This window comes from Sus scrofa, chromosome 13 (genome assembly GCF_000003025.6).
Source record: "Sus scrofa isolate TJ Tabasco breed Duroc chromosome 13, Sscrofa11.1, whole genome shotgun sequence".
Taxonomy (NCBI): domain Eukaryota; kingdom Metazoa; phylum Chordata; class Mammalia; order Artiodactyla; family Suidae; genus Sus; species Sus scrofa.
In genome coordinates this window covers 106,306,859-106,328,688 of record NC_010455.5, presented here as the reverse complement: position 1 = coordinate 106,328,688, position 21,830 = coordinate 106,306,859, and the positions used below count along the sequence as shown (strand labels likewise).

The following is a 21,830-nucleotide window of genomic DNA, read 5'->3' as shown; positions in this document are numbered from 1 at the left end:
CAAACTGGAAAGACTTCTCAACTTCCCTCCCTCTTATCCCCTCAGTCAGGTCCTTGTCCATGGTATCCAACCAGTACGTTCTCATTCATCCTTCAAGGTCTCCTTAAAATGAGCTCTTAGATGTAGATTTCCCCAACATGCTCTCCTAGAATCAACCATTCCTTATCTTTATTTCTAGAACACCTTATGCAGATTTGCATTATAGCACTTATTATACTGTATTTTCATTTCTTATTCACATTCTTGTCTATCCTATTAGAAAAGGGGCTTATAACCCATTTATTTCCTAGACCCTAGCACATTCCATGGTACATAGTATATTCAAAATAAATATTGGTGAGTTTAATTACATGAAAATGTTCAAAGAAAGAGATTCTATATTATTTTCCTTTATCTGATTTTAAGCATCTCAAACACTGGGATTCAATTTTCTAGTCACTCTTGAATTCATTCCCTGTGAGGATCCTGATAAAGCCACCTCTCCCTCCCACACAGGCAGCATAGTGAAAGACAGGACATCAGTCATTTTCTTGGAAACTTCTCTCCCAAGAAATAAAAATGAGATTTTTAAAATTCACAGGACTGAAAATTTTGTCATCAATTATTGAATCACATTAATACAACATTACATTTAAAATGTATTCAGTTTTCACTAAAAGGATGAGTCTTCTGATTTCTTAAAGGAATAATTTGCTTATGTGTTAAATTCATGAATAATTTTAGACCATCAGGACATATTTATTGAATTAAGTTTCCTGAGCACTCAGAACATGGATTGAAAGTTCTGAAATATATTTCCCCCAAAATAAACAACTTCCATACAACTAAAAAATACCTATTTAAAATCTGTGTCCAGTACAGAAGAGGGAAAGTTGTACAGGTTCAATAAATATTTTTGGGTGAATTGACAATTTTATATTCATGCTGTGGTTCTTATATCTGAATGAATGAATTATGGTTTCAAACTGATAACTAAAGAATTTTGTAAAACTGGAACTGTTTTAATCACCTATATTAGTTTCCCAGAGCTATTTTAACAAATTGCTACAAACTACATGGCTTAAAAAAAAAACAGAAATTCATTCTTTCACAGTTCTGTGTGCTAGAAGTATCAGCAGAAATATGCTTTCTCTGAGACTCTGTGTAGAATCTTTTCTTGCCTCTGCCTTGCTTCAGATGGTGGTTCATAATCCTTGGCATCCCCCTGTTTGTGGATCTATGTCTCTGAACTTTGACTCACATGGCCACCTCTCTTCACCTGGCATCCTCTTTTCTTACAAGGACATCAGTTATACTGGAATAAGGGCTGGCTGTACTCTAGGATGACCTTGTTGATCTGAATCAAATAGACTATTAGATGTTTCTCTAGCAAAGATGGGTTTATTTGGGTTCAAAAGAGAATTGCAACTTGGGGTTTGTAACCATGGCAAGCCACATGCAAGCCTCCAATGGCAAAGTAAAGAGAATGCTTTTTTAGAGGGGAATAGGAAGTTGGGAGAGCTATAGTAAACAGAGTCCATGGCTTTTCATTGGCTGATTCCTTGCCAGGAAGGAAGAGGAGTTTTTCTTGTTCCTGTTGGGCTCTGTTATCATTGTCCTCGCAGAGCATGTAAGCTCCCCTTTCTGGTCTCCCAACTTTATCTAATTGAGATTTTTGTTTATTAAATTCTTTATACACTCAACCTAATTAATTATATCTGCAGTGATCCCATTTCCAAATAAGGTCACATTATAAACTGCTGGGGTGTTAGGGTTTTGACATTTAAATTGTGGGGGGGAGGGACACAGTTCAACTCATAATACCAACTATAAAATTTTGTCATTGTAAATATAATAAATAAAAGCCTCTTTGGTAGCAAAATTCAGTAATTCCAAGAAAAGAAAAATTAATCATAAAATCCTTGTATATAAGCAATAGTAGGAAAGACTGTATGAGTGACCAGATTATATTTACTGTTACAAACAATTTAGAAATGCTTCTCCCTCCCGTCTTTGATGCATGGCTGTTTTAGAATCAAGGCCAATAAGATACAGTCAAAAAAAAAAAAGAGAGAGAGAAAAAGATATAGTCTAAGACTATTAGGGTGCTTTCTAGTATTTACTATCTGTAGCATATTAGATACCTAATTTTGGACATTATTCTGCAGTTGAATAACAGCTAAAATAATCATGTTACTTTCTCTAAATTTAGTATGGAATCCTAAAAACATCTTAGTGTCAGGTATCCTCAGACTTATGAGTCTAACACATCCTTACTATGTATCAAATTCTTTTCTATATAAGAAATGGTTTGAGATTGCATTTTTACGATTATGTGCATGGGCAAAATTGAGCATTTGATACATGTAAATAAAATAGACAAAAATTTCATCTATATAATACTATAACTTTGTAAAACATCTAATATTTACATTCTAATACTAAATGTTGTAGTTCTATAGTCTGACTTGGTTATATCTTGCATTCCACAGATGCATTCAAACTGTGTCGTTCAAAAAGTAAATTTACTGACATTCAATTAAGTGTTGGAGAAAGGATTAGTTCTCATTTCCATTGGCTCACAACTTTATGATCTTATTAGTCTACTACTTATTAGAAAATGTATTTCTTGTGCAAAAGCAGAGACTTTTTGAGACCCCACTCCAGACAGGGGACTGGGCCAGATGCAGTGATAGGCAGGATTCCTATTGATAAGATGGTTACCACTTAGTTGGAGTGGTGCAAGATTTCTACAGGAAGTTTACTAACAAGATACAGTAAATACTGAAAGAGTTGTGCAACAACTAAGCACTGGGAGGTTTATGAAAAAAGAGGAGAGAAAACGGAGAGAGAGCACCAGAGACTGGAATTATAAACAAAGGCTTCATAGAAGAGGAAGGATTCAAACTAGGCTTTAAAGGAATCAAGGGGGAAGTGTCGCATATGCAGTGGGGATTTATTGTAAATTTCCAAGTGTGGTGGTGGAATGATAAAGGGAGTGTTTTAAGGAGATATGTTTGATAGCACAGTGCCTCTGTTCGCAATGGGTAACTTGTCTGAACTTTCTCTCCATTCTCCCTCAACTTCCTTTTTTTTGGATAACTTCTATTGGTCCTTAAAACCAAGTTTGGGTTTTAGAAAGCTTTTCTGACCCCCCTCTGCAAGATCCCACAGCATCTTCTTTTCTCTCTGCTAGGAAAAGTTCTCCTAGTATTTTTTGTTTACTTCTGTATGGAAGTTATATTAAAACTATTTGTTTGTCTTCCCTATGGGACTGTAAACTTCTTGAGGTCAGGAGCTACACATATTTCCTTTCTATGACCCCATCCCAATATGTGCATCTAAAAAATAGTAGCCACTCGGTGAATGTTTGTTGCTTAAATCTGAATAGTAGTGATGTTTAGGATGTGTTAAAGAGCTAAAGACTGAAAACATAAGAAACCACTGCAACAATCTGAGTCCTAAGTAATGAGTGCTGAAAGGAGCAGCTTCACTAGGAATTGTAAGTAGCAGGTGAAGTAGAAAGACATTAACTGGAGAACATGACTAATTAGATATGGGTTAAGAAGGAATAGATTGTTCTAAGGCTCTAAGTCTGACTTTCTAGAAAAATGAGAACACTTTGATTTTTTCTTCTCTTGTAGCATTCCTTAACTGAGCACTGTGAACTTCTGGAGAGGTCCGGGCTAGACTTCAAAGTCCTTGAAACCCTTGAAATTATTAGCAAGTTTATGAGTGTACAGTCATAGGTATTTTCCTTGGGAGGAGCTTTGTTGTTGTCATCAAAGTTTTGGCAGTGTGGGTGTCTGAGCTTGTTAAATACTATACTTTTTTTAAAATTAGTAAGTACACTAATAACTATGCAAGAGTCATAATCCTTCTAAGAGGTATCATCCTTTAAAATATCAACTGATGTGACCTCTCACAGCATCTTTTATCAATTGTTCAAACCAGATTATGAAAATAGAACATGATATTGAAAAGCAGGAGCTTTGCCCCTTTTTTACTCTATAACTTTGATTACCTTGCCTAAGATTTTTTTCCTTAAATTGTTAAATGGGATAATGATAACACATAGCTCTTACGGTTGTTCTGAGGAGTATTGTGAGAAGCATTTGTTACATTTTTAGTACTCAGTATTATCTCATTATTATTTTTATTATTATTCTCATTCAACTTTAAAATTTCTTGAGAATCCATTACAGTGCCAACACCATCCTGGAGGCTTCCTCTCTGTGCCATATCTCATTGAATCCCCCTCATAAATTTGATAGAGATCTATTTTTACACTCAGGTTACAGTTGAGGTGCTGACAGGTAAATACCTTGTCTGTGGTCATACAGACTAGCAAATGACAGAGTCAAAACTGCAGGAGTCAGAAAACTATTGTGTAACATGGAGTAATCACAGAGCAAATGTCAGTGATCAGCTGAGCAGCGAGGTAAGAGGCATGAAGCAGCAGTGCCAAGGAGACATTCCGAAAGAGATAACACCTTCTATAGGACGTGAGGTGCCATATTTTTGCTGGACTAGAAATCCATTCCAGCCTTGGCCAGCTTTGGATCTCTAAGTGGGTGAAAGTGAACTGTATAGGATGAGGGGAAGTGACTCAGGGAAAATGAGGCTGGGTGTGAGAATAGATTAGTCATGACCAGCTATAGTAGTTAGTGATTACAAGTGTTCATTTACTTTAACCTCTTGAACACTGATATAAGATGGTATCCAAGTTTACATTAAACATTGTCCAGATACATTTCCTGTGTGACATAAAGCATTTTAAATTCAGCCCTTGAGGCCAATAGAATATCACAAACACAGGCCCATATGTGCACACGCACGCACACATGTGCACACACGTGCACCAACAAAAGTGACCAGAATGTTACTATATACTCATGCAGTAGTCTGAGTCCACCAACGTCAAAGATTATGTTGTATTTTTATTCCTGTGGGCAGCCCTGAGACTTGGTTTGGTTGTTTCTAAACCTGAACCTTCCTAAGATGACTCAAGCCCACTGTTATCAAAACTGGGAGTCTGCATAATAAGGATAGAGACCTCACTGGAGACCCATCCAAGACATTTTGTTATTAAACAAGAGTCCTGGGTATAAAGGAAAGAAAGGGACCACACCAATCAATCCACAGTAAGGCCTGAAGACCAGGAGTGGGATTCAGCTTCAAAGAGAAATTCTAAGTTCTTTCTTTTTCTGCAGGTTTAACTTGTGTGAGATCATTTTAAGCACAATGGTTGCAGATGGCAGTAAATTGCTGCCTTTTAAGGAGATGGTTTAATATTTACATAGCCTAGAACATTCATTTCATGATTATTTAGTTGTTAATTGCCTATCCAGTCTTTTTGCTGCTCATTCTTTTACTTTTAGCTGTATTCTTTTGGCAATTTTAGGAGGGTCAAGGAAAAGGGAAAGGAACCACATCTAGAACAAATATTAAGATATATAAAACTGAGAAGAAGTACACAGTTAACACTCTGCATATATGTATTGATCAAGATTACAATTTGGGGCATTCCTGTTGTGGCTTAGCGGGTTAAGATCCCACCAAAGTGTCTGTGAGAGTCAGGTTTGATCCCTGTCCTCGCTCAGCAGGTTAAGGATCCAGCATTGCCATAAGCTAGGGCTTAGGTCACTGATGTGGCTTGGATCCAGTGTTGCCTTGGCTGTGGTGTAGGCTGGCAGCTGCAGCTCTAATTTGACTCCCAGCCTGGGGGTTCAAATGCCACAAGTGCCACCATAAAAAGAAAAAAAAAGATTATGATTTAGAATTATATACATTTTTTATTTTTAAAATTTTTTTTCTTATTTTTTTGGCTGTGTCCCAGGCCAGGGATCAAACCTGTGCCACAGCAGTGACCCAAGCCACAGTGGTGACAACGCTAGATCCATACCCTCCTGGGCCATCAGGGAACTCCAAATTATATTTTGATTAAAGGAGGTAGAAGTTAACACATTAGCTTTGACTTGAAATGGATCGAATTTAATCCTAGCACTGTTAACTGTCTCCTATCTTGTCCTTGAGCCTGGAAATCAACCTCTTCAAAGCCTTCACTTTCTTAGATGATAATGGGAATAAGAATGCTAACTTCCTAGGGTTTTTGTGAAGATTAAAAACTGTAATCTCTATTAAATGCCCAAGACATGGATGTTCTACTTTGCACCTGACTATTCATGGCTCCAATAATTATGGCTAATTAGAAATTGGCTGTAGATTATACTTTTACTAAATGGTTGAATGGGTTTCTATCGCTGTAGGTTTCATTGGGCTATATTATGAGCAAGACTGTTACTTAAATGACTCTCTGGTGATAATTAGGCCTTATTAAAGGTTGTAATAAGTCTTTCAGTACTCTTTTCATTATCCTCAAATCACTGGACTGTTATCCTAAAAATAGCCAAATTATAGGCGAACTAGAACTTTTGTTCTCCACCTTTTAGAAGCCCATACTCCATTCAGTACAAAAAAACAAGTGTGGTAATGAAAACAGGAAAAAAAAAGAACCCAAAAACCTTAACATAACCATGCTGCATATTATCTTTCTTAGCAGGAAGTTAAAATGAAGAAAACGATTGGCATAAAACAAGTTATTTTCATTATCAGTAAGTTTTAATGCGCCTGTTGTGATTTCTGCCTGTTTCCAGTTAGCTAGGCTTCAGAATAAATTAACATTTTCCAAAAGTGCACAATATTTTACCAAGAAATAATTTAGGCCCAGTAAATTTTTTCCACAATATGTTCATTGTTTTGGAGAATTGTAATTAAAAAGCTTGTTCAGTATTTGGCAATTATAACAATGATCTAATCAGACTGATTGTCCACACTAATTTCTAGCCCCAGATGTGGGCCTACCTGTTAGCTAAGCAAGGCTCTCATGCTTGAGCAATCAGGTCTGCATGCAAACCAGAGAGCACAGGGCAAAGGCCCACCTGGGCATGGATAGAGCTCTTTGGGCTGGAGCCGTCCTGGGATTTCTCTGAGGAAGAAGCGCAACAGCTCAATAGCACTCCTTGTAGAAGGACTTACACTCTTTTCTTCTTTCATAAACAAAGTCTCTAACCTGGTTGTAAAATGTAAGTGGATGCTTTTGGCATCCATAAAGTCAATAAGTACCAACTTCTATTTTATTTTATTTTATTTTATTTTATTTTATTTTATTTTATTTTATTTTATTTTATTTTATTTTATTTTAATGGAAAAGCAAAGGTCGGTGATTGCTGTGGACTTGGAATCACAGATGAGTGCCTTAGAGAACCTTTTTGAATCTGTGGTTAAGTCCCCACTTCAGGCAAGCTGAGGCTTGGAGACCTGCATAGAATCTAGGGTCCTAACTTAGGGCCATGAGAAGTTTTAGCCAGCTTCTTTTTTTTTTTTTTCCCCTCTTAAAATTTTATCTTTAGTGGATTTGAAAAAATTTAGTTCCTTTTCAATCATCTACTTCTTTTACAGGGCCTGTTGGGGAGATGTTAGGTGTGTCCATAAACTGAAGGAGGTCACATCAACTGTGACAATGGATGGGAAGGATGATAGGTTACTAATGCTGCCTCTCTGTACCTTAGTGGCCAACAGGCTTCTTTAAGGACCATTGGCTTCTCTTTCCTGCTCATAGCATCTTGGATGCCTGCCAGGAACCATCTTTGATGAGGTGAAAAAATTGAGTCTATACTGTTGCTGGAAGGAAGCCTAGAAGACTAGGGAGAAGCCAAAAAATCAAAAACTTAGAACTCTCACCCTGTTTTGTTGGGTTACTTACTTCAAATAAATAAATAAATAAACCAGAATATTTTCTTCCCCCTTCCCTCCAACCATTTATCTGCAGAAGCAAGTTTTTAGCAACCCAGAACTGCTCAGTGGAGCTGAGGGAAAATGGCGTGAAATATGAGGATATGTAATTGGAATAATGAAAACAAAGGATTTCGCGATATAATCCCCTCTAAGTCATCTGTTTATAGAAAGCATTTTGGTAGCAAATGTGTACAGTGTTACAAGAATTTTCCTCTTCATTCTTTTTCAGATTTAAAGTAGAACAAAAATTAGACTTCAAACAAGCTTTATATTCTTTGAATATAACTGAGATATTTAGTGGTGGCTGTGACCTTTCTGGAATAACAGGTAATATGACAAATAGTTCTTGTATTATCATGTTAATATGTTTTCTTAGTGACTATGTTTTGGGCTCCCAAAACTACGTACATGGGGAATAAATGTCGTAATCACGTCAGGCTGTCTGTAAACAAGCACGTCTATTTTGCATTCAAGTAGTTTTCTTTAATGATAATCGGACAGTATTTTAGAGGTTAGATAAGCCTTCTAAACACGCTAAAAATGAAACTATGTGGGTAAAGTGTTATATGGGCTTTGATTCCAGTCCTGTTTGGATTTCCTGATCTGAATAATGGGAAGTATGACTTTGAGCCTTTTGTCCAAGCAGAGCTAAAAAAACTCTTATGAACCAATTTGCAAATGTTAATTTGATAATATTAGAGCCTGTGAAATAGGCATCCACAAGATGCTGGATGATGAACACAATCTAGAAATTGTAATGTCGCAGCTTCTATATTTAGCTGGAGACTGACAACAGATCTGAGGAGATGGCGCTTTTATGCTCTGGCACCTGGGAAATTGTGCCTGATTCTGATGCTTACACAACAAAGCCCAAGATTGTTTTAGTTTTTTTCATCCTGGCAGTCCCCACTAGTACAAAAATAACTAAGAAAAAATTATTGAAGAGGACCAGTGTGTCCCAAGTTACTTATACTCTTTTAAATTCAGTCTTCTGTTTTATTTTTAAAAAGTCCTAATGATACATACTTGTCTCTATGATGGGGATTGATATCATAACTCAATTATTGTATGTTCCTACATGGATATCGGAGCTTAGGAGAAGTATTCATTAATTTATTCACTTATCAATTGTGTGGGTAAATTTATGCACTTATCAATTATGTGGGTAAATGAATAGAATGAATGAGCTTTCCTGGTGGAGGAGGTGGGTGGGGTCCACAGGTGACATAGATGTTCATTATCACCTTCACACGTGATTTACCTTCTTGTTCTCACACGGATAGAGAGATCTGACTTCTTTGACAATTTCATCAGCATCAGGAAGGAGACAGTCAAAATTAGATACTGCAATAGGATGCTATCTAAGTCTGCCTTGGAACACAGCCACCTCACCAACTTGAAATAAACCAAACCATTTTTTAAACACCTCTTCCTCTTAAATTTCTTTCTGGCCTTCGAAAGCTCACTTGCTATATCTCAGACATTTCAAACAGCCACTCGCTCTGCAAATTTGCAGCAATTTGTGACTTCTATAAAACCTCCTTTTACAAGCAGATTTCTCAAGGAAATATTTCCAAAATGCTTTATGAAAGAGTTTGTGCAGGAGAATAACCCTGAATGGAAAAGAATATGTCCACCATTTTTGCTTTGAGTTACCTGTTTCTCTCCTGAGTTACCTATTTGAGCTGTTTTGACTACATTGGTTCTGTCTTATTGCCTGAAATAGAACAGCCACAGCCAATGCTGGCACTATTTCTAGCTTCAGGAGGACAGTGAATTAATTACCTGCTACCCCTACTTCCCATTTGTACAATAAACATTCACTAAAAGGTACAGTGAACCAGTACAATGCTGGTGCTAGGGGGGTATTTACACAAAAGAGATGCTACTTTTACTCATGTTCACAAATTTTGAATGAAATGGTTTCAAAGAGTTACTTTGGAAATTTTTTTTAAAAAATAAATTTTATTGGAGTATAGCTGACTTAGAAAGTTGTGTTCGTTTCAGGTGTACAGCAAAGCCAATCAGTTATATATATACATATATCCATTCCTTTTCAGAGTCTTTTCCCATATAGGCCATTACACAGTATCAAGTTGGTTACCCTGTGCTATACAGTAGGTCCTTGTTACTATTTTGGAGATTTTGAGATGAATATTTGACTTCTGTCAGTACTTCTTGTGTCACCTTTAGTAAAATATTTAACCTTTCTGAACCTCGCTTATCTAATCTATTAAATGAGATAATATATCCTAGTGACAGAGACAAATAAAAGAATGTACGTTAAGTCACTTCTTTCAACACCTGTCATAGAGCAGATAACTCAGTAAATGTTAAATACAAAAAAAGTAAGTGGGCAAATGGCACATTGGTATTTATTTGCATGTCTTCTAGTAAAGCTATTGAAGGTTTCCTGTCCTCTTAACTTGACAAAGACTCACTTGGAATTTTCATGGAAAAATAAGGGAAAGAATTATTACAAAGATATAAAAACCAGTGAGTTTGTGGAATCCAGATTTCTTGTTCTACTCTATCATCTCCCAGGTCCTGTTCTTTGCTCAAGACTAAGTCCCCTCTGTTTAAGAGGGGACACAGGAGACCAAGTTGCTTGGTCTAAGAGCCAAGGAGTCATTTGGTCTGGGGCGAGTATTAAACTGTGTGAAGTTCTCCACCGCAACCTACTTTTGGTTTTTATTCTTTGTATGGACCCCTCATGCAAAGGGTGCTTTATGTCTGAATCCTCTTATTCCAGGGAGTTGTGGGAGAAGAACATGCTTATTTGCCTGACCTTAAAAGATCACACTCCTGCATTTTAGTTAATCCATATAAATGATGTGGATGTCCCTTCTCTTCATCTTTCCTGTTTCTATCACTAGATTCATATCCATTGATTTATTTATTTGGCTGGGGTTTATTGTAAGCCAACTCTGTGCCAGGCTGTTTTCTAGTGTTGAATAAAATCAGGGAAGTCCCTGTTCAAGTGAAGGTTACATCTGTTGGGGCAGATGGACAATCAGCAGATAATTAGTTAACTAAATGGTGAGGTAATAGATGTATGAGTTAACTAAAATAGAGTCATGGGATAAACAGATTAGGTCACTAAGAGCAGGATGAGGGTGGGAACAGAAGACTGGGGAGTGTCATTTTTGCTGGGACCTAAGTAACAAGGGAGCCAACCAGAGCAAACTCTGAGAAAAGGAATGTTAAGCAGAAGGTGAGGTGGGGCTAAAGCTTTGACTGCTTGACTTTATAGCTGAAGCCACTGGATGAGGAGAGGAGGGTGAGAGATGAGGATGAGAGATAATCAGGGGCCCAGATGGAGTCATCACAAGCAATTTGAACTTTATTTTTAGGAAGCCATTTTTTATGCAAATAACACTTTGATGACTTCTCTCTCCCCTGCCTGAGGGGATTTACTTTTCTGTAAGTGATCAGAGCTGGTTCTCCTTGACTAAATTATTTTGTCATGAATCCTTCTAAACCTTTATTTTTTCCTTTTTGGTGGAGTCCATCCATGTCACTTCTGCTTTCTCGCTCAAGAGAGACAAAGCTCCTTCCTCTTTTCTTTCTCTGCAAGTTTCAGGGCCCATCTTCCTCTCCTCCACCCTCTTGTCATCACTGAACTTACGACCATGTTTCCTTGAATCTCTGAGGAACATTGTTGGATCATCTGGTCTTGACAGAGCTCAGGTGGCAGACGGTTTCTGAAATCATGATTTCACTTTCACTTCTGGAAGAGACTCTCCACAGGTCACTGTATCAGAAATGCTTCACACATACCTCAGATCCACTGAAGGGAGAAGAGGGGCCTTCTCTCTCAGCTTGTCTCCACAGCTGAACAAAACGTTGTTAAGACACTATCTTACACTGAGAAATTTGGCAGGTTTTAAAGCATTGCTCTGAAGTGATTTTGTAACAGATGACACAAAAGCTCTTTAGCTCTTTAGACTTTCCTCGCCTCACCAGTCTTGAAGGAAAGTAAATTTTGTTCTCAGCTCAGATCAAAACCCAATACAGAATTTAAAAGGTGAGTTGGCTCTGAGGTTGAATTCATAGGGTGAGATTAATTCAAATCTGTAAAGCCTTTTTTAATCTTGTCTGTGGACCATGATGAAGGGGGGCAAAACCCACTAACCATTCAAATATTTCACTAAGTGGGCTGCCTGATTTGAGGCTTATCCCCTTCTACCTTTACCTTTTATATCTGACCTAAACTTGGGTCTCTGTATCATCTCTGCAAGAGCTAACCCTAAACCACCTTTCTCTCTAGCAAATTAACTACCTTGAAAAGGTTTTCGGGTTTTTTTTTTTTCCTTTTCTTTGTTCATTTGAAAATGTAATTAACTTGGAATCCAATACGTAGTGGCTCTGAATTTTAACCCTTAAATACACTTTCATATTTTCTAACAGATTCATCTGAAGTATATGTTTCCCAAGTTATGCAAAAAGTTTTCTTTGAGATAAATGAAGATGGCAGTGAAGCTGCATCATCAACTGGTAGGAGAAATGATATCAGAGCAAGTCAGGAGGAAGGGTTGGGGGAAATAAGCATGAGGGTGCTTGCGCTTTGCGGTCCTCTGGTCACCCCTTTCCCCTCCTACTGTCCAGTACCCTGTAGGAAGAAAAGTTGACTATATAAGCTGTTTATGCATCTCTGCAGCCAAAGTTTAATGCAAAAGGAAAGGGAAGGGATTTGATTAGGAATTGAGTTCCAGCTACTGATACTTATCTATTTGTAAATTTTACTACCTGCCATTAGCAGATAGGACCAATGAGAAACTTTAGGCTCAAACCTGAAATCATTATTGCTCAGGAATGCTCACTCTTAGGTAATCATATTAATTTCACTCTTTCTTTACACTGTTAGTCTCTAATTTTCTAATTTTATTTTTGTCATTATCTCTATGACAGTGGCCCTCTAATTTATAGCTATAAATTTGAATAAGCTGGAAAGCTTTTAAAAACTCTATGCCCAGTCCACACCCCCAAATAATTAAATCAGCATCTCGGGAGATGAAATCCAACCTTTGCTATTTTCTTACATTTCCCTAGGTGATTGCAATGTCTGTCTAAGGTTGAAAACTAGGGCTCTCCAGTGACTTGCAGCCTGTCCTTGCTACTGCAATTGTAATGCATGGACCAGCAACATCAACACATCGGAACTTGTTAGAAATGCAGAACCTCAGGCCCAAAGCCGGACCTACTAATTCAGCATCTGCATTTTCCAAGGTCTCCCCATGACCCATGTGCACATTACAGCTTAAAAACCGCTCTCATATGACATATTTCCTTGAACAAATGGCATTTTGAATAGCATAAATGGCTGCATAGAAGTAATACTCAAAAAATGATTAGAGAAAAGTCTTATAATCAATTAGAAATGGAAAAGCAACTTTAATGACTTCCTCATAAGTCTATTTTAATTCTTGAGACTGTTTGGATTTTAACCAGTAAGTAAAAGATGTGCATTTTTTTAAATAGTCATATTGATAAACTTCCATAAACTTATACCCACATTATTATCTTTGATTAATTTATAATGTTATTTAATGCCAATGGATTTTTGACATCTGGTAGGACACCCTGGACTCCCACTACCATTTTGTTTTCCCCTGAAGAATACTGTCCTGTTACTCAAGGAAATTAGATTAGAAGGGATAGGCTATTTCAAGCCTTGGAGAAATCAAAGATTGCATTGATTGCACTGAGGTGGCTAGTTCACATAAACAAATGTTCCCAGTTGCTTTTACATAAATTAGAAGAGTCCTGATATATCATTGTCTGATCCTCTCATTATGTTGGTGAAGAAACAGGCCCACCTGTATGAAATGGTTTGCCTAAGGTCATGCTATTAATAAACAGAAGAGTTTGGACTGAAATCAGGTCTCCGGACTTTAAGTTCAGAGCTCTTTCTGCTAAAGCTCACTGCCTTTCTCTCGCTCACTCTCTTTCTCTTTCTGCTTCTCTCTTTTTTCGCTGCACCCACAGTATACAGAAGTTCCTTGTATAGGGGATCAAACCTGAGCTACAGCAGTGACAATGCCAAGTCCTTGACTGCTACACCACCAGGGAACTCCTCTGCTCCCCCTTGTTTTAAGTGTAGAATTCTCTAAGGGGATGTAATAATCATTAAGAACAATTGGGAAACACCAAGAGAAGGAAGCTTTATTATAGGAGATGAAAGATGGCACTGAAATGAGTGTGCATATCAAACCTTACTAAATAATCCTTAACTACTATTATTTTCCCATATATTTACTTTCCCACAATTTACCACCCCTAGAACCCTTTTTCTTTGTCTAGTCACATCTCCACAATTTATGACTTTTTGTTAAAATAGTATATACATTTTCAAACCTAACCACTCTGGGTATTCACCTCATTTCTGTGAAGCTCCTGTGTGGGTACAAAGTAAAACCATTTCCTCTGTTAATGTGTTTTTCGTCAGTATGATTTGCACACCCTGATCACAAACAAAATAGTTTTTTGTGACTGAGGAATGGTCTTTTCCTTTTCTATAGTTGTTTTTCAATTCTCATCACAAGTTGTATTTTAAAAAGTATTTTCATGGGTCTGAAAAATTATTCAGAATTATTATATTGTTGCTAAGCATAACATCTGAATTGAGTGTAGAAATATTTAATCTAGAAAGAAAAAAATCCAGCCATTTAAATGTATCCACTCTGAAATGCTGACAAACACCACAATGGAGCAGCGTGATAACAAATTATTATAATAAATCATTTGTTAAGGCAGCAAATCTCTCCTAATATCAGAATGAAAATCCCATGTACATTCACAGAACACATCCTAAAAGCTCTGAGCTCACAGAATAATTTTGGAAAAGTAAAAAAAAAATTTGAACTCAGATGTGATTACTACAAGCCCGAAGGATAGAAATGAGGTAAAAAAAAAAAAATACGTGGGTAGGAATTAGGAGTTGAAACATTATAAAATAAATCATATAATGTAAATAAAAAGTGAACAGAAAGTTACTTTTTAAAAGATAAAATTTTCCATTGCCTTCACTAAATTGAATCTAGTATCAGACTTTCTTCTTCATTGAGCATAATTATGAAGTTAGAATTATTGCATGAGTAATCCAATATTTATTCTGCTTTTTGATTTTCAAATTTATTCCAAATTTCTCTGTATTTAGAAGGAGGTTATTTTTCTACATGTTAACTCCCCAGACGAAAAGATCTTTCCTGTCTACAAAACATATTATGGATATTATGGATATATTTTATTTACTGATATTTTAATGTGAACATCTCAATAACTGTTGTCTCTGTTTCATAGGCATACATACCCCTGTGATCATGAGTCTGTCTCAAAACCAATTTATAGCAAACCATCCGTTCCTGTTTATTATGAAGAATAACCCAACAGGTACCTTTTTGAGAATTCCCTGGGGGAACTGCTTAGGCTGAACAGTCGCCCTAGTTTTAGCAACTAATTTCAGTCTGTATATCTGAAATCATTTTTTCTTTCAATTTATTGAATCTATTTGAATTTTTTCAGATTTTTTAGTGTCTGTTTGTTGAGTGCTTATTTTGCACCAGACACTGTGTCTTATGAGATGACAATAATTTAAACAGTAGCAGTAGTAATAGCTGCCAAGATGATGATTATATATGCCGGCAATTTTAAATACCTATCTCTACATCTAACACCATTCCAATAAATTAGATATTTGACCAACGAAGGTTCTGTAGTTTGTCGAAGGTCATATAACTGAAAGTGGCAGAGGGAGAATAAGACCTTTTTTCCTCAGAAATCCACTTTCTTTTAAGGATGCCACAATGGGAGTGGAAATTAGAAGTTGCAGAATTGTGAAAGTTTTGATAGATAGATTCCAAAAGAATAAGTGACTATCTATAGGATCTTACTGGGAGGGAGGGGTCAAACATTATTCCAAATCCAGTTTGGACAACTATGAAAATAATACAGTTAGGTGCAGAAAGTAGGGATAGTAAGTCAGTTGGACTGGCATTAGACAGTCTGGGCAGATGTTTTTGTTCTTTCTTTTATGAAAAAGCGGCCAGAAATGTGGACGCAATGAGGAAACTTTCTTTAAGTGTATATTTAGGACTCCTCAGGAGTCATAACCCCATGTAAGGGGGAGAGATAATATCGCACTAATTTCCATATCCAGCCCAGTATTGGCAAAGTGCTTTGCATAAAATGTCAGTGTCCCTAGAGATTAAAGGTTTGGATTTGGGTTCAAGTTCCAGCTCAACAAACTAATAGTTGTAAGGCAAGTCACTTACTCTTTCTAAACCATATTTTTCCTACCTCCTATCTGAACATAACATTAATACTTATCTCATAGATTAAGTAAAATAATATATGAAGCCTGTGACACTGTGCCTGGCACATAGTGTTTATTATGAATACATCAATAAACATAAATGAGTGAAAGACTGAATACATGAAGGAAGAAAGAAAAATGGAAGTTTCTCTCTATAAATTATTTTCCATGGAGAAGAGACATAGTTAATTTCAGAGTCTGAAGCTGTTAGATTAACTAGCAATTCTGAAATTATTGTCTCTCTGAGGGATCTATCAGTCCTTTTTTTAGATTCCATAAAACTAATGCTGAATGACCCCTCTGAAAATTATATCTTAGAAACAATGGGACAGTTTCAGATTTGCTGAGATTGTATTAACACAACTTCAGTTCCAATAGTGTCAGTGTTAAAAAATATTCTGAGTATGTCATTTGATCTATACATCTTTAACCTTTGGCGAGCTCTAATTTCTTGAAGTTAGTATGTTATTATTGAATATGGAAAAGAGAAATGAAGCTGCACTGGGCATATATGCCCTAGGAAATAATAGCATTTAGAATAGTGATGTTTGACTCTAGTTTCCAAGTTGAGGACTGAGGCTATGTAATAGCTATCAATTAAGTGGCAGTGAAATTTCCAAACCAAGAATAGTTTATTTATTTATTTATTTGTGATAATGCTTAACTGTCAGGCCCTTGATGACCATTTCTACTGTTTCATGATCTTTGTTGTAATGAGACTTTCTAAACTAGCGCTACTCCCTTAGAGTATTGTTTAAAATGAATGGCCAGTCATTTATTGCACACTGTAAATTGTTGCCATATAAAATGTAGAATGGCCTATTGAGACAATACACATTCAGTGATGTATTTTCACTTACAAATAAACTGAAGAAGTCGTTAAGGAAGATGGTGACTTGGCATATCATAGTGCACTACTAAATGGCATAATGATTAACATAAAATATATTCATTTGATAATTTCTGAAGTATGAGGATGAATGATTTTAGATTTAGTACAACCAGTTTTTACCTAGATTTAAAATTTTGTTTTGATCAAACAATCCTCTTATGCAAAATCCATGGATTATTTGTATTTTCCCATCAGTATTTGACTTCCTGTCATATATATTTTAGTATACTCATCCAAACGTCTTACTAAGCGAAACTGCCAGAGAAATGAAGAATATTCTTTCTTCTTTCAGGCTGAGGCGATAGGCCAGTGTTAAAGACTTTCAGAAGAAAAAAAGGTGCTACATGAAATGTGCTATTTCTCAAAAAGTAGTGAATCATGATTCTGAAACTGACAGTACTCCATACATAATAAAGAAATACTGTGTTTAGAACTCTTTCAGGTCTTGGGTTGAAGGAAAAGCAGAGCACAGGGTATTCATTAAGAAATATTTTTTTCTAGGTCATTAGCTTTGGTTATGCTATTGCGTTTTCACATTATAAAGTAAAAGCTGCTTCCATCTGATGGAGATGTTTTATAACAACATTGATTAAATATGAGGAATACCTATACCTCTTTAAATAGGCATGAAAAGAAAAGTGGAAACAATAATGATTTTTGCTTCAGCCTGCCTTTAAATCCATTGCTATTACGTCAGGAAAGATTTTCCTAATCTGTTGAGTTTGGTAATGGTTAGATTATTAACTGCATGAAGACTCAATTCAAAATGTGGCTCTCCTCGGTCCAAAAAAAAAAAAAAAAAAAAAAAAAAGATCTAAAAGACTGGGACAAATGGTTGTACGTATGTAATGTTCTGCACTTCAAAGTGTTTGAAAATCTTTTTTATTTTTTTGCTTTTTAGGGCCACACCTACAGCATATGGGGGTTCCCAGGATAGGGGTCTAATCAGAGTTACAGTTGCCAGCCTACGACACAGCCACAGCCACAGCAACGCCTGATCCTTAACCCACTGAGCGAGGCCAGGGATCGAACCTGCAACCTCATTGTTCCTAGTCAGATTCGTTTCTGCTGCACCACAATGGGAAGTTCCCCAAAGTGTTTGAAAATTTAAATTTGTTTTCAATTTATGAGTTTAGTTTCTAGGAAAGTTATTTTAAAACCTCCGCAAACAATTCTTTTTTTTTTTCTTTCTTTACTTTTTATTTTATCTTTTTGTCTTTTTTAAAATTTTTTTTTATTTTTATTTTTTTTTTATTTTCCCACTGTACAGCAAGGGGGTCAGGTTATCCTTACATGTATACATTGCAATTACAGTTTTTCCCCCACCCTTTCTTCTGTTGCAACATGAGTATCTAGACATAGTTCTCAATGCTATTCAGCAGGATCTCCTTGTAAATCTATTCTAAGTTGTGTCTGATAAGCCCAAGCTCCCGATCCCTCCCACTCCCTCCCCCTCCCATCAGGCAACCACAAGTCTCTTCTCCAAGTCCATGATTTTCTTTTCTGAGGAGATGTTCATTTGTGCTGGATATCAATAACCAGGACATGGAAACAACCCAAGTGTCCATCGATAGATGATTGGATTCGGAAGATGTGGTATATATACACAATGGAATACTACTCAGCCATAAAAAAGAATGGCATAATGCCATTTGCAGCAACATGGATGGAACTAGAGAATCTCATACTGAGTGAAATGAGCCAGAAAGGAACTAGAGAATCTCATACTGAGTGAAATGAGCCAGAAAGACAAAGACAAATACCATATGCAAACAATTCTTAGAAGTGTTTTTTTTTTTGTTTGTTTGTTTGTTTTTTTTGGTCTTTTTGCCATTTCTTGGGCTGCTCCCGCAGCATATGGAGGTTTCCAGGCTAGGGGCTGAACTGGAGCCATAGCCACCAGCCTACTACGCCAGAGCCACAGCAACGCGGGATCCGAGCAGCGTCTGCAACCTCCACCACAGCTTATGGCAATGCCAGATCCCAGCGAGCAAGGCCAGGGACCGAACCCGCAACCTCATGGTTCCTAATTGGATTCGTTAACCACTGAGCCACGACTAGAATTCCAGAAGTGTTTTAATGACACAGAATTATCAAGATACAAGAGTTGCTGTTGATGCCTATTGTGACTAAGAGTAATATACACTTTGTGGAAGTTAGTTATGCATCCCTATCTATCTGAAAAGTAGGAATATTTGTTTTCTTATGTTTATGGAAGCATTTTGAGATTCTTGAGGCAAAGTGTTATTAATTACAATCATAAAAGTAGAAAAAAATCTGCTAGCGATTATGTATATTTCCACATTATTGATTCTCTTAAGACCATGTCTGTCTTTGGACTGAGCAATAAAGAGTTAATGAAAAGGGGCTCTCCCTTTTTATTTCATTTCTTAATAACAGTAACATTGTTATTTCAAATATATGTAGGTATAGTTTTCATGACCTTTAAAATTATGTAAAACTTTATTTTTTCGCTTTTGAAATGAACCTTTATCATATATGACTATAAGGGATGTGTAACTCAAGGAAATGCTTGACATTGATCCATTCAAGCGACTTCACTTACCCTAGTTGAAAAGAAAGGTGAATGGATTTTGACACATCATTTATTTGTTTTGTCCTCTAGTTGTTAGCTCCTTTTTGCCTGCAAACATAGAATGGCTGGAAACAGGTGTTTACATTTATGCTGTATACCATATCTCCTCGGTGAGGATTTGAAAGCACTAGCGATATGAAAACATTGTCTTTAGTGGTAAGCTTTGATCTAGAAATGAAGGAGGAGATCTGAGAAGCTGCACTTTTAACCCTAAGAGCTTATGTTACATGCATAAAGAGATGACTGCTAATGCCTTAAATTTAACTCTCCCACGCTCATCACCATTTTATTGTTCTATGTTTGCCTGACTGAGTCTCTATATTTAGAACACCTCTCTGTCATTTTTATTTTTGCTTTCCTGTATGAAAAACAGGATTAATGCATTTTCTATGACAAGCTGTTGTGGATGTTAACATACTTCATAAATTATAATAAAACAATTAATAATGATATAATTATGTATTTTAGACAAAGGAGTGGGCTTTTCTCTAAGACATTGCCCATTTACCTTATAGAGAAAAAAGAGTAAATTATTCATTAAAATATTTAAAAAATTAATTATTGTCATTTTTTTCCTCCAGAAATTCCTAAAGTTTTTTTTTTCTTTTCCTAGAATCAATACTGTTTATGGGAAGGGTGACAAATCCTGACACCCAAAAGATGAAGGGAAGAGATCTAGATTCATTGTGAATGAAAAGCACAGCCTTGAAACACAAGGTGATTCCTAGAAAATAGCTGATGGGCAAAATATCACCACATGTCTTCTATATATCCTTTTCTGTTTTAAATTGTGTCTGTATTAAATCTGTGTTAATGAGTAAATGAAATTATTAATAAAGAGATTATGCATTCAATGTTTTTTCTGTATTTTTATAAAGTCTCTATGAATCACAAGCAGTGTACTTACATAAAATATTATTGTTAATATGTAGAACAATGCACCTAAGATATCTTAGATATTAAATTCCTATCTTAGATATCAGAGTCTCTGTGACTAAGAGACTGGACTGTCTGACTTGCAGGCATAGCAGCATTATCCAGACCATGGGGAAGTAAGATTGGAAGAAAGTTGGGTGCTGTGTGCCTCTCTGGATACTTGAGATGCAGAGATCCAGTATCTTTGATAGTAGATGATCTTTGAGTATTTAGCTAATCTTAACTGGGTGCTCCATGTGTTATGTTTAATGTTTGCCTTGTTTCAATACCTTTGGGGACCTATCATATGTTTTCCTTTGATTTATGCTTTAAACATGTAAAATAAAGTAGAAATGGTGAGAACTCTTAAAAGCTTTTCTATACATGAAAGTGGAAGCTAAATTATGATGATTCAGGAGGTTGACCCTCCATAATGTTATAACACTGAGCTAAGGGAAGTGTTACAGCCAAGATTGTAATCTATAATGATTAAATGCAGAACCCTGCCTCTGAATATCAGACTGAAATATCTCAAATAATACTACATTCCAATACCTTGATGAAACATGTTTCACACTTTTTCCATCTTCATGTTAGTGATATAAAGTGTCCATTTGTTTGTCTTGGTAATTCTCAGCAGAGAGTTTAATGATTATGGCTACCCATTGCTGAGCCCTAATTATGTGTCAGGCACTGAAATAAGCACTTTTTTGGACATTATGTTAAATGCACTAAAGATCCTATGAGACACTATTATTCATCTTCCTGATGAGGAAATTGAAGCTCCAAGACATTATATAAGTTAGTCAAGGACATACAGCAAAAAATACAGGGGCCTTTTGTATTTCAAAATTTGAACTTGGTATTAACTGAACTAGGAAACTGTGAACATAATCACTGTTATAATCCTTCTTACTGAAAAAAAAAAAGGGCCTTTCATTTCTTCTTCTTCTTCTTTTTTTTTTTTTTTTTTAACGTTCCCAGGCTAGGGGTCAAATCTGAGCTGCAGCTGCAAGCTTACACCACAGCCATAGCAACCTTGGATCCAAGCCACATCTGCGACCTACACCTCAGCTTGCAGCAACGCCAGATCCTTAACCCACTGAAGGAGACCAGAGATGGAGCCTGCATCCTCATGGACACTATGTCAGGTTCTTAACATAGTAAGCCACAATGGGAACTTCCTATAATCCTTTAAAGTAGTTTTCTCTCCAAAATCTAGGTGTCCATCTATGGCAAAACCTAGAGCAATACTCAATACACTAGGAAGACAAATTTAGAACTAAATGGGATTCCTTAAAACCATAGCATAATTGAAATCAATGTTAGTTTCCCTA

The 21,830-nt window shown here is 36.3% G+C and overlaps 1 protein-coding gene across 1 annotated transcript in view; it reads left to right on the top strand.

Annotated features, from left to right (window-relative positions):
- The window catches only part of SERPINI2 (serpin family I member 2), a 40,643-nt gene extending 19,269 nt beyond the window's left edge, over nt 1-21,374 (top strand). Inside the window, exons 6-9 of the mRNA XM_003132519.4 lie at nt 8,006-8,103; nt 12,187-12,273; nt 15,079-15,168; nt 20,192-21,374. Of these exons, the coding sequence (XP_003132567.1) occupies nt 8,006-8,103; nt 12,187-12,273; nt 15,079-15,168; nt 20,192-20,268 (352 nt within the window). The 3' untranslated portion in view covers nt 20,269-21,374. The remainder of the gene's footprint in view (nt 1-8,005; nt 8,104-12,186; nt 12,274-15,078; nt 15,169-20,191) is intronic.